General features: G+C 38.9%; 1 protein-coding gene across 2 annotated transcripts in view; it reads right to left on the bottom strand.

The window, feature by feature from the left end:
* The window catches only part of LOC131166380 (DNA replication complex GINS protein PSF2), a 29,555-nt gene extending 23,738 nt beyond the window's left edge, over positions 1–5,817 (bottom strand). For both annotated transcript variants that reach the window (XM_058124880.1, XM_058124881.1), the window contains exons 1-3: positions 5,549–5,817; positions 5,350–5,424; positions 5,150–5,264 (exon numbers count right to left, since the gene is read on the bottom strand). In XM_058124880.1, the coding sequence (XP_057980863.1) occupies positions 5,150–5,264; positions 5,350–5,424; positions 5,549–5,596 (238 nt within the window). In that variant the 5' untranslated portion in view covers positions 5,597–5,817. The remainder of the gene's footprint in view (positions 1–5,149; positions 5,265–5,349; positions 5,425–5,548) is intronic.
* Positions 5,818–18,453: the final 12,636 nt, after the last annotated feature.

Below are 18,453 nucleotides of genomic sequence, written 5' to 3'. Positions count from 1 at the left end.
TTTTTAGTTGAGGCTTACGCATTTTGGGTGTATGATTTTTAAGTTAGAATTGGTTAGAAAATTTTAACTATATGTATGTATGTCATAATATGAGTTTATTTCTAAAACTCTTGAAATAAACTCATACTATATGTATGTTTGTCATAATAAGAGTTTATTTCTAAATTTTAACTCTTGTAATGGTATAGCACTATGGCTATCTCTTGTCATGATTTATGTCATGTATTCAAGTTAGCAATTTTTGAATGGCCAACAAGTATTTTGCGAAGCACATCTAGTTTTTCATTTTTTACATTAAATTTGTGATTTTCTTAATTTTTACTTTATTTTAAAAATATATAATTTATTTAATAAATTTTATCCAAAAAAATAAATTCTCAAAGGGCTTACACCCCAATGCCTTAAGGCTCACGCCTCGCCCTTGAGGGTTAAAACGCTTCGCCTTACGCCTTCGCCTTTTAAAACATTGGTTTGGAAAGGTATAAAGCCCGCTTAGTAGCTCTTGGAAATAATCAAGAATATGGAGTAAATTACAAGGAAACTTTTGCTCGAATGGCAAAAATGACCACCATTGGCTATTGCCGCTTCTCAAAATTGGGGTTTGCACCAAATGGATGTGAAGAACGCCTTTCTTCACGAGGATCTCAAGGAAGATGTTTATCCTCCTGCAAGTTTACTTTCCACCCCTTTTTCAGCAATGTGCAAGTTGCATCGTTCCTTGTATGGTCTCAAACAGGCCCCTCGTGCATGGTATAAGAAAATTATTTCTGCCCTACTCCAGTTTGCTTTTCTCAAAAGCAAGTATGATGCATCTTTTTTCTTCACAAAACAGAGATCGGTGTTGTCATTCTCTTGGTGTATGTTGACGACATAATCATCACAGATACTGATTCGGTTATGATCTCCCAATTAAAGCAGTATTTACAGGACTCTTTTCACATGAACGATTTGGGATCTCTTACGTATTTTCTTGGTCTAGAAGTTATTGTTGGTTCACATGGTATTTTTCTGTCACAGCACAAGTATGCCCAGGATTTGGTGGCTGCTGCTGGTCTCCAGGACTCTACCCCTCTTGATACTCCCAACTTAATCTCAAGCTGTGCAAAGAAGAAGGTGACTTGTTATCAGACCCTGTGGCCTATCGTACGCTGGTTGGCAGCTTGGTCTGTCTTACAATTACTAAACCTGATATTTCTTATGCAGTCCAACAGGTTAGTCAGTTCATGGCTTCTCCTCGGCACCTTCATATGGCTGCAATTCAACAAATCATTCGCTATGTCCATGGCACAGCTTTGCAGGGACTTTTCTATCCTTCTGGCATTTTACTTGATCTTGCAGCCTGTAGTGATGCTGATTATGCCAGGTGTAGAAACACTCGACGTTCTACTATGGGTTGGTGTATGTTTTCTTGGTCCAGCTCTTATTTCTTGGAAAAGCAAGAAACAGGACCGTGTTTCTAAGTCCTCTGCTGAATCCGAATATAGGGCCATGTCCCAAGCTTGCACTGAGATACATTGGCTCCGAGGGCAATTGGCTGAACTTGGCTTCTCTCCAGGTGGTCCTACTTCTCTTCGTGCGGATAATACTAGTGCCATTCACATTTCAGCCAATCTCATCTTCCATGAACGCACTAAACAATCAAGGTTGATTGCCACTTCATCCGTGAGGCGTTTGAAGCTCAAACTATCTCTCTTCCTCATGTGTCTAGCAATCTTCAAGCAGCAAATATTTTCACTAAGGCTCTCACACGGCAATGACATAATTTTATTACAAACAAATTGATGCTTATCGATAACCCGCATCAATTTGAGAGGGGATGTCAATAGAAGGCCATAAATTATGCCTTGTTAATAGCTATTAATCTAGGTTGTATATACTTTCGTAAATAGGAGAGGAGATTTAGCTTGCCCTATATAGCTTCCTAAAATCACTGTGTAATTAGCAGGTACAGATTTAAGTTTCCTTGTATAGCTGGCAATCTTGCCTATAAAATGAAAGACCTTCTCAAAAGAGAGGACAATCCGAACCATTCTATTGAATACATCCAAAGTCCTTCAAACATTCCTATTGAAAGTTTGTCATCCTCGATGAGTTCATTGATGCTAATTCTCAAGTCCAGTCTATGGTGCTGCCAATGAAATGTGATTTCTTACCTCATTCAAGTGTTGGCTTTGGAAAAGTCCAAGTTTGCTTCTCCCTTTTGATCCTCCAACAGTTCAAAATTCAAGGCCGAATTTTTTCCAGCTGGGGGAGACTTGATGTAGGACAAGAAGTAAGACCTTGGGAAGATCCTTGCTGGAGAATAATTCAGAAGAATTGGGTTAAGATATTATTGGGTTTAATTAGTAGTTTATGATGTATTTAGTTTAATTAGTATAATATTATGTGTATTTTGGGGGCTTGTTTGTAATATTGGTGTAAAGTATGGTTTTCTTTATAATTCATGTAGTTTTAGGGATATGTGTGTAATTTTATGTGTTTAGGCTTTCTTTTAAATAGTGTGTGAAAGTCATGTTGTAAGTTAGTTGTTGATGAGTTTGAATTGAATTCAACGTGAGTTTCCCCTGGTATCTCCTCTCTGCTCCCTTCCCCTTCCTTCTTCTCTTCTAATTTCTCCATGGCTGCAAAACCTTGATGATGCCCCTGCATCATTAAGCTTTTAGGTAAAATGGTAATCTGACAAAAACAAATCAAACTACCACTCCTATTGCAAAGGTCAAGCCATCACATTTGCCTACGCCAGATATTTTACTCTCTAGGTGAAAAAGCCAAACATCTTTAATTCTGAAACTATTTCAACTAACTCATACGAATATAAATTTTATATGAACTTTAAAAAAGAACACTCATTTTTATTGAACTCTGTATCAATGAATCCTCTGCCATGTAAAAGACAATGAGACCAAATGCTTTCATCACTGGGTAAAAGCTGCCAGAGTGGTTCTACAATTTTCATGACAAAATATACTATCAATGACAATAGCAATTAATGCACAATAATATAATATACCCTCTTCCCAATATTCCTGCACCATCCCCTAAGACTTTGAGACTTTGCAAAGTGTTGGTCTGCTGAATGAGTACTTTTTAGAGTAGAAAGCACAAGATGAGGAGTTTTGCATCTTAAGAGGCCTTGGGCAACACTGAAGGTGTAAGGTATGAAACATATATGGTAATGAAATATTTTTTATAAACAAAAGAAAAGGTAGCACAAGGTTCAGATTAGAAAAAAAGAAAATAATGAATAGATAATTTTTAAATATATTGATTACCAACAAAAACATAAATGTATATGGTTATTTCACTAAAGATATAACTAGCCCATTAAAAAAAATGAGTTGGCGTGAAGGACTGGTTAGGTTAATGCTTGATATGCCTTGCAAGCAAAAAATTAAGCATACAAGGTCACAAAATGGAGCACCCCCCAGTTAAGTTTTAGCATTGCAGTGTGCACCCACAAAAAGTGCTTGGAGGCTTGAAACGTTTGAAACTGCCTCACCCAATTCTCACACAAATCTTTTATCATGGAAGAGATACAGCGTATAGGATCAATTGTACAGCACCAAGTTAAGCAAAATTTTTAAAGGATAGCAGATAATATTGACAACATAATATATAGTTAAAAGGATGCAAAAGTATAAATATCTATTCCAACTTTTTAAAGGATGGCAGATAAAAATGACAACAAAATATATAGTAAAAAGGATGCAAAAGCATAAATATCCATTCCATCATTTTGCTCAAATCAATACCGTCGATCAACAAATGCATCGAATTGAAAGAGGACCAACAAAAATTGAAGAACCTTTGGAAGGTAGACTATGAAATATATTTATATACATATATGTAATTTCATCATATTCATACCATCACAACTTCAAAATGAGTTTTAATTTTGAGTATGTAGATTTAAATGGTTCACACTGATACAACCTAAGGTTATCTTTGGTTCACAAAAATAGCTATTCCTAAGAATAAGATTGAATAGAATGATAAATTTGGAAATAGATATTCCCACAGTAATAGTTATTCCTTGTCATTCCATCCAACATGGAATAAAAAATGATTCCATGGTGAAATTTGGGAATAGTGATGAGATGGAACGACAAAGGATTCTATGGTGAAATTTGGGAATAGTGATTCCTTCTCTATTCCTAACAATGAATCCATTAAAAGTTTTACATTGTTATTTGCTTTATGGTCATAGGCTTATAGCATATTATTTGGTACAACCAATCAAATTCTTCTATTATAACTATTCTACTCCTAGAAATAGGCATTCCACATACGTAATCTAATAGCACAACTCTTTTAAACAAATAAAAATGAATTGAATGTATATGGCACTTCTTTATGGCTTTTCTGAAAGTGAAGTGTTTCAATTCTTCTATCTATTGTGAACATGTGCGGCACACAAGATTTGATTAAGATTATAAATTTATAGAAAAATTTTAAATCTGTGCAAGTAATGTGAATCAACAGTAAGAATTCATCAATGACTTTCAGCCAGACCTTTTCCTTTTGGAGGGAGTCAAATTTCAGAAGGTTCACCTGCTTTGATTGTTTATCAGCTCAACCAAAAATTAAAAATAGTTTAAATTTTATAAACTAAACTTGGTCACATAATTGGATAATATTTAGACATCAGGACTCAAAACCATGAATATAGCCAAGCGAGAGAAATACAAACATGTTTAGTTGTAGAAAACAGTTTTAATTAAATAATTACAAAAAATCCAACTTATTTTCAAGTTTTGCAACATTTGTACGAAAAAAAATGAAAAACTATAAAAAGTTTTGTCAATACTCACTTGTGAAAATTAGTTTCATTTTTCATTTTATTTTTTCAAACAATTAAAAAAATGCCACTGTGTTTTTAATTTCCTAAAATTATATAGGAAAATTACATAACATCTTTTTATTGTTTTTCTAAATTTTTAATTTCTTATCTAATTTTTAGAAAAAAGTAAACCAAGCTGTGTGATTATTTGGAAATCTGGAAATAAATACCAAGCAGATTTGTAATTCTTTGAAAAAATAAAAATGAAAATATTTTTCACAACTATGGAGGCAAAAAGTATTGATAACAGTTCTGTACAAAAGAACTAAATAAGCCAAAGAAAAGAGGAAGCGAAACAGAAGTACACACCGACTAACATCCATCGAGGAGGTCGTATCGTGCATTTTCCTCTCTTCTTCAAAGCCACTGCTAACCACAGAGGCACTTGAGTTGCTATTTGTGGAAGAAAAGGGCCAAAATCACCCTGCCACCCCAAGCGACCCGTAAATCAACGCATACGCACAATAAAACATCATAGCCAACAAATTTCACAGGGGTGGAGAGATTACACAGATCAAATTGAGAGGTTCCATCCTCATATTCGGGACGATTTCGACCATCTCGTCTTCGCCGATGAACTCTATCTGAAAAAGCGAAATACAAAACAATTAAGGTATACCGGTTTTCTCTGAAGAGGTGACGGAAGAATGCAAAAATTTCAAGAAAGAAACAAAAAAAAAAAATCGAAGGCGAATCAATTGGAGAAACCTCTTCGGGAGAGAAGAGAGATAGGTGGGGATCAGTTTGGCCGGCCATCTGTGTAAACTTCAACGGATCTGTGGCTTGTCTATGTATGAGCCAGCTACGGAAATCTGCAATTGAGAGATGAAAAGAGTAGCGAGAGGGGTGAAAGAGATGATGAAGGAGGGGGAACTGCGACTCCGTGATCCCTAGGCTCAAATGGCGGGAGAATGGGACCAAAACACATCAAGGCACTGTAACGCGTTTACAGTCCTGAAATTTTGAACTAGGTACCTACGTTTTTGGAGTTTTTTCCAGTTTTATAATTAAAAATAAATAAAATATAAAATAATACTCTAAACAGGAAATTTTTTTCCAAAATAATGCTCACGTAATCTCGCAGCTTCATGCTGCGAGATTTAAACAGGTAGCCACTCTGCCATCGACGCGTGGCAAAGAAAGAAACAGGGGTAACGTGACGTCTGGCGATGGGTGAAGAAATCTCGCAGGTCCAACCTGCGAGATTTGAGAAGATATCGAACAGAGAGGCGACGCGTGGCTGCGAGATTACGAGCGATCGTGACACGTGGTAAATCTCGCAGGTCCAACCTGCGAGATTTACGAAGCGATCGAAAGGAGAGGCGACGCGTGGCTGCAAGATTACGAGCGATCGTGACACGTGGTGAATCTCGCAGGTCCAACCTGCGAGATTTAAGAAGCAATCGAACGGAGAGGCGACGCGTGGCTGCGAGATTACAGACGATCGTGCCACGTGGTAAATCTCACAAGTCCAACCTGCGAGATTTGTTTTGCGTGTTGAATTCCTTCCTGAGCCTTCTCAGAACACAATCGTGCAAAGGAGAAGAGAAGAAAAGTTGCAAACCTTCCTTCGAGCTTGCAGACGACCATTGCGTTGGCAGGTGACCGTTCGAGGTGCAGGTGACCGTTCGGGCTCGGGCGAAGGCGAGGCGAGGTTATTTAAGAGCCAAAGATAGGGTATGTTATTTAATATTTAGAAAAATAACGTGAATATTTTATTTAACTTACTGAGATTTATATGAGATAATTGTTTATGTTTTGAGTTGGTTTGATATCACACGCCGCGTTCCGAGTATTTGGGTTCGTTGCTACATTTAGAGGAAGGTTAGTTTTTTTAATTAATAATGTCATTATAGTTTATGTCTTTAATAGTATTTGTATATACTCCGCATAATCATTTAATTTTTTAACAATATAATCTGAAAATTTGAAATAAAAAAAAAAGTATATTGATCAAATATTTTTGCTTCAAATTATATCTTCAATATTTTAAATTTACATATTCATTAATATCAAAGAAGAAATAGTGTTTAGGACATTTGTTTGTTTGTATTTTTTGTGTTGTTTGTGGGTCTTAACTCATTTTGATAAGGTTATTTTGGAATGCACAATGCCATTTCTAATGGGTATTACAAGTTCTTCCTAATTCGTAACAAATGATTAAAGTAACTTATTTTAAAATAGTTTTAGTGACAAATCTGTATTTAACTCAGGAAATTAGATTATGATATATTTCATGTGAATGAAACCATGCTTAAAGAAGACTGGTCGAGTTGGGAGCCTAAAACCTATAGTTGAGAGTTTGTTAGGGTTTAATAAATGGCATATAGTTAAAAAGAGAAAAAAAAAAAAAAAAGGAAGAAAATTAATTTTTATTACATATAATTTAAAATAAAAATGAATCATATTTGAATAATTTTTGGTTCTTAACTGTATGGAGAAAGTATAATGAAAAAATATATGTATTTCTAATAGAGTCATTAACCTAAACAAACCCTAACTAGTCGGGGATGGAGAGCTTTGCATCCTCATGTCATGTTATTGAGGTTGAAATGACACCATTTTCTTGTTATGATTAAAACTTAAACCATTTTTTACCCACTTCTATATTTATTTTAACAACATGACAAATGAAAATGTATATGAAAATGGGAATGTGAATAAGAAATGGGAGCCTTATGATCCACTATGAATATACATAAGTTAAAATTTTGGTCAAAACAAGTCAAAATATCATTGATTATCTTCTTACTACTTCTCTAATTTAATTTCAATCTTCCAAAATATAATTTTTACATCCCAATGAGAAGCCCTCCAAATTTGGAATCCAAAAACTATATATTGAAATCAAGTCATTTGCACTTCAGTGAAGCTTTTTTAAAATTTATAAAAATTTCATTGATCTTCCTCGGGATTTCAAAAGTATTATAAAATTTTCTATTGTATAATTATCTTATAGTAACAAATAAGTTGTAGTTTGTTGATCTATAAATGCTTAATAATAAAGTTAAAGGGTTATATTTAAGTTAATTTAACTTGTTCAACATTAGTCTTTTATACTCATATTGAGTGTGCTCCATGCCAAAATCATACAAATTTTTTTGTTAGAGTACGATCCGATCTACTACACATGACTATGATTTGTTTGTGTTTGGAATTTGATAATACAAACTATATAAATGACAAAAGGTATGTGGTTAACTAGTTGCCTTTGGGAGATAATGAATCTCATTTTCTTTCTTATGTATAAAAAATAACTTTCTAAATTAGTGACAAAATGAGTTCATTAGAGATAAATGATATATTAAAAATAATTTTTTATTAATGTTTGGAAGCAATGTGAATATGAAAAGAAGCATGCATATAAGTTGAAGGAATTATAAGTTAATTATTTAGTATACACTCAATGGCACATGATGTTGCTTAAGCTTTTGAATCTATATTTGAGATATGTATATACATACATATATATATATAATTAATTTTATTATATAATATAAAATATAAAATGTCTTTTACTTTTTATGAAATATTAAATAAATATTTGTGACACACGCATTAATTGAAGGCTTGGTTACAAAAAAATTTCAAAGATATTATATGTTATATCTAAAAGTATTTGTTTTCTAAGCGCGAATTTAAATGCCTCCTGCATGGCTGATGCAGTGATGTGAATTGCATGCTGGTAAATATCATAGGTTCTCGCATGCTTCAACTATATTATTATATTGTCTGCAAACCTTTAAGGGTCATTGTAAAAATTGATCAATGTTCAAATTACACTTGGCATGCTGCCCAAATTTCGATACGACTTTTTGTAAAGAAGTCAGAATTGCATGCAAGAATATTTTCAAAGTGACAAGTGAAACGTTTAGAGAATATAATGTGCACATTAATGTATTGAAAATAATTTTTGTTCACTATTCACTTAGCATACGACTTATACATAAAATTATTGTTTTGCGTAGGTCTTTTATATTTACCGGGCGTCAATCTAGATGGCAGGAAGTTCAAGCAGTATTCCGGTTCCGGTATTGTTCTACATGGGGGGTAACATTATAACCGGCCAAACCGGTGTTAGTTATAGTTTTCCGCCAGTTCAAACTATTAGAATTGGTCATAGGTGTAAATTAACTAAATTGCATACGAAGATATATAAGTATTTGCAAATTGATCCAAATCAAAATGTATTGCGGCTAACCGCAAGATACCCGATTAAGGGGCATCATGATACAATCTTCTATGAGGTTGTTCCCGTAACTAGTGATTACGGTTTGCGCATGGTGTTGGATGCACACTACGTAGGGACGACATATTTGACTGTGCAAGTGTATGTTGAACTCATTCCTTAGATGGGTGTCGCCGCACATGGGCAGCCGGGCACGTCTATTGAGCAAGTGGTTGAAGCGGAGGAAGAAGATGCAGATGTTGGTGGGATGCCTGTTGTGGATATGAATGAATGTCCACGATCGTCATTCGAGGCGCAGACGTATGAAGGAACTACTATCCATATGAATTATCATGGTGTTTGCGAAGATGTTTCAGCAGAACAACCAGGATCGTTGTTCGCAATAGCGAACAACGCGCTGGACGTGGGGATGAACATCACGAACGATGTTCATTTACAAGATGACACGTACGAGGAGGAAATTGGTGAAGGGATGAACGAGTTCCCCGATGATGTCGACCCACCCCTCCCCCCCGTCAATCGAACGATGGCACGGATACGGCAGATTTCATGGACAAACCTCCTATGTATGGTGTAATTGACGTAGAGGCTGCAGATTTGTCCCATGGTGACGAGCTTCCTATACGGGTAACTCATTGGGATGAATCATCAGAACTAAGTCAAGGGATGCTATTCGGGTCGAAAGATCAATTGATAGCTGCTGTGCGAATATACCACGCTCGAACGCACCATGACTTCTACGTCCTGCAGTCGACCCCACTATTATGGGTTGTTAGGTGTAAGAACTCTGAATGCAGTTGGAGACTGCGTGCGATGTATCGTTAGAAACATCGATTCTTTGAAATCACACAATATGGTGGTCCGCACACATGCTTGAATGAACTCCTTTCGCAAGACCATAGCCAAATCACGTCGTCCCTTATTGCTAGTGAGGTTGTGAATGTGATAAGGGGTGATGCGTCGACCTTAATCTCTACATTGAAAGAATTCATAGATCGTCGTTTCGGCTATTCCATCTCATATAAGAAAATTTGGTTAGGCAAACAGAAGGCAATTGCCCAAGTATTCGGCGATTGGGAGAAGTCTTATCAGACGTTGCCTAGGTGGATGGAAGCAATGTGCACTTATAATCCTGGTACTGTCGTAAAGTGGAGGTGGAACCCTATACCAGGCAGCGATCAGACCGTAACATTTGTATCAGTCATTTGGGCGTTCGCAGCATCTATTCAAGGTTTTCCCCACTGTCCTCCTGTAATACGTATAGATGGGACACACTTGTACGGTAAGTACAAGGGAAAACTCCTTATTGCGACGTGCCCGGATGCAAATAGGCAAATATTTCCTCTTGCATTCACTATTGTGCAAGAGGAAAGTTTGGACACATGGAATTGGTTTCTGTGTTGTCTTCGTTCCATTGTCGATAGGGACGACATTTGCCTTATATCAGATAGGCATCCAGGGATCATCGCTGCAGTGTCTCACAATCCTGATTGGCAGCCACCGCGTGCGCACCACCGATTCTGCCTTCGACACGTTGTAAGCAACTTCAGCACGAAAGTGCACAATGTCAATCTGAAGCGAATGGCTGAGCGCGCGGGAAGGGAGCATCAGGTCAGAAAGTTTAACATATGAATGGAGAAGATCTTCGATGAGGGTGGGCAAAGACGTTCTTCGATCAAATCGCTCCTCATATATGGACTCAGTGCCACGACGGGGGCAGAAGGTATGGGAACATGACGACAAACCTCGTCGAATGTTTCAACGCCGTCCTTAAGGGCGCTCGTAGCCTCCCAATCACTGCCCTTGTGCAACTGACATTTTATCATGTTGCACATTATTTCAATAGCCGACGTGAGGCTACTCGTAATGCAATATCAGGAGGAAATGCATTAACTCCTCATACATTGCTTGCGATGGAAAGAAGGAAGTTGAAGGCGACCGGACATCGCGTGACGACGTTCAACCGGTCTAGAGGTACTTTCAGCATCACGACTGCGCAGTTGGGACCTCATAAAGGAAACAACGTGCAAACGCTGCGCATCCAGGATTTGCACGGCTGCTCGTGTGGGAAGTGGCAAGCCTTACACTTTCCATGCTCCCACCTTCTCGCTGCATGTGCAGAGACACGACTCAATGCCATGCAGTACGTTGAGCCTTGTTGGACCACCGCCGAACATTATGCGACATATGCGGCGGATTTTCAGCCGATTATGCACGAGGCGTACTGGCCAGCATCGTCTTTGCCGACTATACAGGCAAATCCAGCGTATGCTCGACATAAAGGTCATCCAAGGAGCTCCCATATACACAATGAGATGGACGCTAGGGAAGGTAGGAAAAGGAGCACGTGCAGTATATGTCATCAAGAAGGGCATAATCGCACAAGGTGTAGTAACCGAAAAAAAAAATTTAAAAAAAAAAATAATAATAATAAAATAAAATTAATTAATTAAATTAACAAGTAAAATGAATAGTATGATAAGGAACAAATATATATATATATATAAATATTAAAGCATGTATATATATATATGTGTGTGTGTGTGTGTGTATATATATATATATATATATATATATAAAGTATGAAAGCTTCTTAAAGAAGCTTTACTTTATTTAAGGTTTATGTGATCTCCCAGTATGTATTGCTAGCCTAGTGGTACAGCCTACCCTACAAGAGAGAATTAAAGCTGCCCAGAAGGAAGATCCAGAGCTAGTGAAGGTGATAGACAGAGTACAGAGTGGGCAGGGGGAGGAGTTCAGTATCGCAGATGATAGAGCTTTGCAGTTCCGTTCTAGATTATGTGTTCCTGCCGATACTGAGATCAGGAAGACTATTCTAGAGGAGGCTCACAGATCTTTGCATACAGTTCATCCCGGTAGTACGAAGATGTACAGAGATTGCGAGAGTCATACTGGTGGAGTGGTATGAAGAGAGAGATTGCTGAGTATGTAGCACAGTGTTTGACGTGCCAGTAGGTAAAGGCTGAGCACCAGAGACCGGCAGGGCAGTTGCAGCCGTTATTCATCCCGGAGTGGAAGTGGGATCACATATCGATGGACTTCGTGTCAGGACTGCCGACGGCGTTACATGGTCATAATGCCATTTGGGTGATTGTTGATCGATTGACGAAGACCGCTCACTTTATTCCCATCAAGATCAGCTACTCCCTCAGCCATTTAGCGGAAATTTACATTCAGGAGATAGTACGTTCTCATGGGGTGCCTGTATCTATTGTGTCGGATCGAGACCCACGATTCACATCACGATTTTGGAGAAGTCTGCACGAGGCTCTGGGGTCTCAGTTATCATTTAGTACGGCATTCCATCCTCAGTCAGACGGGCAGACTGAGAGGACGATACAGATATTAGAGGACATGCTCAGAGCGTGTGTACTAGACTTTGGGGGTAGTTGGACTCAGTTCATGTCATTAGTAGAATTTGCATATAATAACAGTTATCAATCTAGCATTGGCATGGCACCATTTGAGGCTCTGTACGGTAGGAGATGTCGTTCTCCTTTGTTTTGGGATGAAGTGGGTGAGCGGCGAGTAGTGGGGCCAGAGCTGGTTCAGCAGGCATGTGATAAAGTTCGTCTTATCAGGGACAGGATCAGTGCAGCTCAGAGCCGACAGAAGAGTTATGCCGACCATCGCCGCAGGAATTTAGAGTTTGATGTAGGTGATCACGTATTTTTGAAGATAGCTCCGATGAAAGGGGTTATGCGATTTGGGAGGAAGGGTAGACTTAGTCCTAGGTTTATCGGTCCATTTGAGATTCTAGATAAAGTGGGACCGGTAGCCTACAGGCTAGCTTTGCCACCTGTATTGTCCAGGATTCACAACGTATTTCATGTTGCTATGTTGAGGAAATACGTCCCAGACCCTTCTCATGTCATCAATTATGATGAGTTGGAGCTTAGTGATTCACTGGGATATGAGGAGGTACCAGTACAGATTCTGGATAGGAAAGTGCAAGAGCTACGTAACAGGACGATTCCTCAAGTAAAAGTCTTGTGGAGGAATCATGCAGTAGAAGAGGCTTCTTGGGAGTCTGAGGAGCAGATGAAGCAGAGGTATCCACATTTATTTCAAGAAGTCTGAGTGAATAAATGTAAATAGTTAAGTAGTTTTCTGTTGTAGGTACATGTAATGGTTGAATAGTGTAGTACTTTAGTTTTGGGAGAATGGTTTTTCTTTTGTATATGTAATCTTCCAAAACCCAAAATGTAACCACGGTATTCCTCCGCCATAAGTGAGGGTAGGTAATAAAATGAGTAGACCCTTTTTCCTAATTAAAGGATGGCGAGTTACGGAAACAGTAAATTTCGAGGACGAAATTCTTTTAAGGGGAGAGGAATGTAGTAACAGGAAAAAAAAAAATTAAAAAAAAAATAATAAAATAAAATTAATTAATTAAATTAACAAGTAAAATGAATAGTATGATAAGGAACAAATATATATATATATATATATAAATATTAAAGCATGTATATATATATGTGTGTGTGTGTGTGTGTGTGTATATATATATATATATATAAAGTATGAAAGCTTCTTAAAGAAGCTTTACTTTATTTAAGGTTTATTATTATATATAGGAAATGGAAAGCTTCTTCAAGAAGCTTACTTTGATATATTTTTTTGGAAGTGCTCTCTCTCTCTCTCTCTCTCTCTCTCTCTCTCTCTCTCCTACGACTCTCTCTCTCTTCGATTCTGGGCTAGTTTTACGCCGGATCGACAAACCGAAGCCACCACGACGCTCTTGGCGAAGTTCTCTACAAGACTGCCGGAGTGGATCGTCAAGGAAACAAAGTTGGATTTCATCCCAAATCCAAGGTAAGGTTTTATATTCAATATTTGGAATTTTGACAGTTGAAGAAAAAGTGATATACGCGTAAAAATATTGAACTCTAATACTGAAAATTTTCAGTTCCAGGGTATTGATTGGGATCGTTGGGAATCATCCCTAAGTTGAGGTAAGACTTTTTAAGTCGAATTTGACTTAGTGGTAGTTATAAAAAATATTGTACGTACGAAAATACTAAACTTTAATTCTGCGAGTTTTCATTTCAGGGTGTTGAGTTGAGAACCTTGTGGGTACGGGGAAGATTTTCTTAGGGGCTTTTCAGGAATCAGGTAAGGGGATAAACTAAGCTAGTTTTGTTTTGAGAAAATGTATGTATATATATATATAGCATCTGGTTTCAGGAAAAATAAATATATTTATATATGTGATTTATATTTGGAAAATACTGTTTAAATGATTATATGTTGAATACGTAGAAAATTGTTTAGTGTGGCATGAGTATAAAAATATTGTGAAATACTGTTTTTTTTTTTTGAATGGGGACGATATGGATTTCTATGATGGAAAATCGGCATACGGGCCGAAATATTTTTATATATATATGTGATTTGCCGGCGTATGGGCCGTGCTATGTGGATGAGATTTGCCGGCGTATGGGCCGTGCTATGTGATTTGCCAGCGTACGGGCTGTGCTATGTGATTTGCCGGCGTACGGGCCGTGCTATGTGGTTTGCCAGCGTACGGGCTGTGCTATGTGATTTGCCGGCGTACGGGCCGTGCTATGTTAAAATGTGTAATACCGGCGTACGGGCCGATGATTTTCATGATACACGTATATATGTGAAATGATATGATTGATGTGAAAATAAATGATATGAGATATTTATGTATCACGGTTTTAGTATATGTATATGATATCAGAACCTGGTTGGCTTGGTCTAGGCTAGCACTTGCACGGTACCGTTGCTATGTGTCCATGGTCTTCGTGATCATGATATCTGTGTTAACGCCGTTGTACGGAGTGGTTTGAGATTGGATGGTCGATGTGGTTATTTTCAAGAAGTGTGCTGTTATCGCCCCTGGTGTACGGACCAGTCTGGGTAGACCCATCGGACCTACAGACTACTGTTTGACTTGGCAGTGGTCGGCCAACCATTGTCAGGTCCCGCCTTCGGGCCACACAACCCAGTCATGTGGGGGTAATACATGACAACAGCCAGTTAACCTACCAGGATTGTTTTATGTTATTATTAGTGTATGAGATGAGATATGTTTATGAAAATGCAGTATATTCTGCTATGTGTTGATATGCATATGTTTTCCCATATTTGATAAACAGTATTGAATATGTTATGTATGGTATATGTAGAACACAAAATACTCATGTTGCCACACACTGGTATTAGTTTATTTCCCTTACTGAGAGGTGTCTCACCCCTAAATCTTATACATTTTTCAGGAGCCCCTGATAGGAGAGCGGGAAAACCCCCGCTGATCTAGATCAGTTGTTTGCCCTCTTTGGAAGGGTAAGTTTTTGGTAGGGACAGTTAGGTTTTGTGGGAGGTTGTCCCTATATTTCATTTTTGAGATGTATATACTGTAAGATAGTAATTGTAGTGACTCTGGTATGTGTTATGCACAATATGATGAGATGTATATGATTTTATACTTTCTGCTGCGTAGGCTTCTGCTGTATGTTTTGTTATATCCCTGGTGCCCACGGGCCTAGGTGGATTATGACCTGCTGAGCTGGGATGTATGATGTGATGATAATTTATTCATATATATAAAAAAAAAATATGTGAAAAAGGAGCAGGTCGTTACACAAGGTGTCGAAGAAGGACCCACTCGGGCGATGCAGCGGGACCGTCACGTTGATTTCGTATGCAGTTTTATACAATTTGACACTATTTGTTTTTTATTTATACCTATTCTGATGCAACGATGCATTTCCAGGATTGATCCAGGGCCGTCCGATCCAATGCCGAGCGTTGGTTAGAGGCAGACCCCCGCATTGTCCAGCTGATACGCGATGCGGGGTTTTATGGCATTTATCGGATTGCTCATATCCAGCTTGATTGGCATCTTGTCACATCATTGGTGGAGCGATGGAGACCCGATTCGCACACGTTCCACCTACCTTATGGTGAGGCCACCGTCACATTACAGGATGTAGCTATTTTGTTCGGGTTGCCGATTGATGGGCGAGCTGTCATTGGTCGCACTGCCGAACCAGTGGAGGGACCTACAGACCGTCAGGGTCGACTCGCCCTGCGTACTATGTGCGCGCGTTTGTTAGGCGTTGTTCCGCCTGACAGCGAGTTGGTTGGTGCACGCATCCCTATGCGGTTCCTTGAGGGGGATGCGTTTCGTGAGCTCCCGGCACATGCAGATGTTCAGACAATAGCATGCCACGCACGAGCCCACTTGTTGCGTTTGATTTGTGGGGTGATCTTCTCGGATGTTTCCGGCAGTTATGCGCATCTTATGTTCCTTCCACTTCTTGAGGACTTCAGAGCGTGTCACTCGTACAGTTGGGGGTCCGCCACTTTGGCGTGGTTGTACAGGGAGATGTGTCGCGCCGCGCACCACTCGAAGACACAGATTGCGGGCCCCCTTCGCTTACTCCAGGTTTGGGCTTGGGAGAGATTTCCTTCATTCGCGCCTACGCAGCGAGGTTTCCTATAGATTGAGAGGGGTCAGGACGGTTGTCCGGTTGATCCTCTCCCGCTCGCATATCGGTTAGTACCTATTTTATCTATCCCTATATATTCACTCAATAACTATTACGAATACTAATTCGTAATATGTAGTAGTCTTGCATTTGGGAACTTAGATTTCATCTTATACAGATGGAGGGACGACTTGAGGGCATCGATGGTTGCACTTCACACATTGCCCTGGTACAGGTTCGAGTTGGACATGCACCGGGAGCATGAAGTATAAATCAGTTAAAGTATAGCACATGAAAGCATTTCTTTCTTTCTTTCAGTTGTGTATAGTCTGCATAACTTTTTATTTTGTCTAACTGCAGTTTATATGGATGCCCTACACGAATGAGATTTTAGCCGACATGCCGCCTGCCTATGCAGAAGGGAGGGACCTGTGGGTAGCGGAGTGCCACTCATATGCTTTCATATTATTGAGTGATATCTCCTCGATCGAGTCATGCGACAGTTCGGGTTTCGACAGGTCATTCCCGCCCCATTTATGACTTCGGGGGTAGATATTGTTGGGGACGATCTCCATGGCATGGATGGACGTGGTCGAGGGGTCACAGACTGGTCGAGTACGCACGCGATATTCGTCACTGCGTGGGAGCATCGGCGAGACTACATCGTACGAGGAGTGGCGGAGCACAGTCCGATGCGTCTAGATGACCCATACTTCACTTGGTATAGGTATATCACACGCCGCTTCGTCGACAGGACCGCAGCTATATATTTGAGTCTCGTAAGAAGATTAATGCCACAACTCATTTTATTATATATACGTTCCAATTTGAATGCGTTAATAAAATATGTTCATATCCTGTAGGCTGACATAGTCATTGAGGCAGAGCAGATCTCGTCAGATCCTGCGATCCACCGATTGATGCGTGCTGCACTGGACCTCGTCCACGAGGACAGTCAACGGATCCCAAAACGAGGAGGTCGACCTGATGTACCAGCACGAGGAGGTCGACTAGCTCTAGTACGAGGAGGACAACATGCTTCCTCTAGTCGTCCAAGGACACCCATGTCCTCCCCACCAGTCGTATAGGCCGAGTACTTGTTTGGCCCGTCAGCGCCTTATGCGCCTTCCACTGCAGCTTATATTGTCGGACCATCGAGCAGACCGACTGATGCCCCATCCGACTCTGCTGCTACCCCATCCATGTCATTTTTATTGGACGATCTTTTCGATGGGGTCGAGGTCGATGCACCCCCTAGGCCGCCTCGTTCTCGTCCCGAGACATCGTATCATTTCTCACCGCGTGCGCTACGTGTAGTAACCGGGAAAAAAAAAATAATAATAATAAATTTTAATTTAAAAAATAATAATAATAAAATAATAAAATAAAATTAATTAATTAAATTAACAAGTAAAATGAATAGGAACAAATATATATATATATATATAAATATTAAAGCATGTGTGTGTGTGTGTGTGTATATATATATATATATATATATATATAAACTATGAAAGCTTCTTCAAGAAGCTATACTTTAATTAAGGTTTACTATTATATAACACAAGCTTCTTCAAGAAGCTTGCTTATATTTTTTTTGGAAGTGCTTTCTCTCTCTCTCTCTCTCTCTTCTCCCTCTCTCCTACGACTCTCTCGCTCTTCGATTTCGGGCTAGTTTTACGCCGGATCGACAAACCGAAGCCACCACGACGCTCCTGGCGAAGTTCTCTACAAGTCTGCCGGAACGGATCGTCAGGAAAACGAAGTTGGATTTCATCCCAAATCCAAGGTAAGGCTTTATATTCAATATTTGGATTTTTGACAGTTGAAGAAAGTAATATACGCGTACAAATACTGAACTTTAATACTGGAAATTTTCAGTTCCAGGGTATTGATTGGGAACGTTGGGAATCATCCCTAAGTTAAGGTAAGACTTTTTAAGT

Source organism: Malania oleifera, chromosome 10 (genome assembly GCF_029873635.1).
Source record: "Malania oleifera isolate guangnan ecotype guangnan chromosome 10, ASM2987363v1, whole genome shotgun sequence".
In the NCBI taxonomy this organism is placed as follows: domain Eukaryota; kingdom Viridiplantae; phylum Streptophyta; class Magnoliopsida; order Santalales; family Ximeniaceae; genus Malania; species Malania oleifera.
The sequence above is the reverse complement of the archived record's forward strand: the minus strand, read 5'-3'. Positions and strand labels throughout refer to the sequence as shown.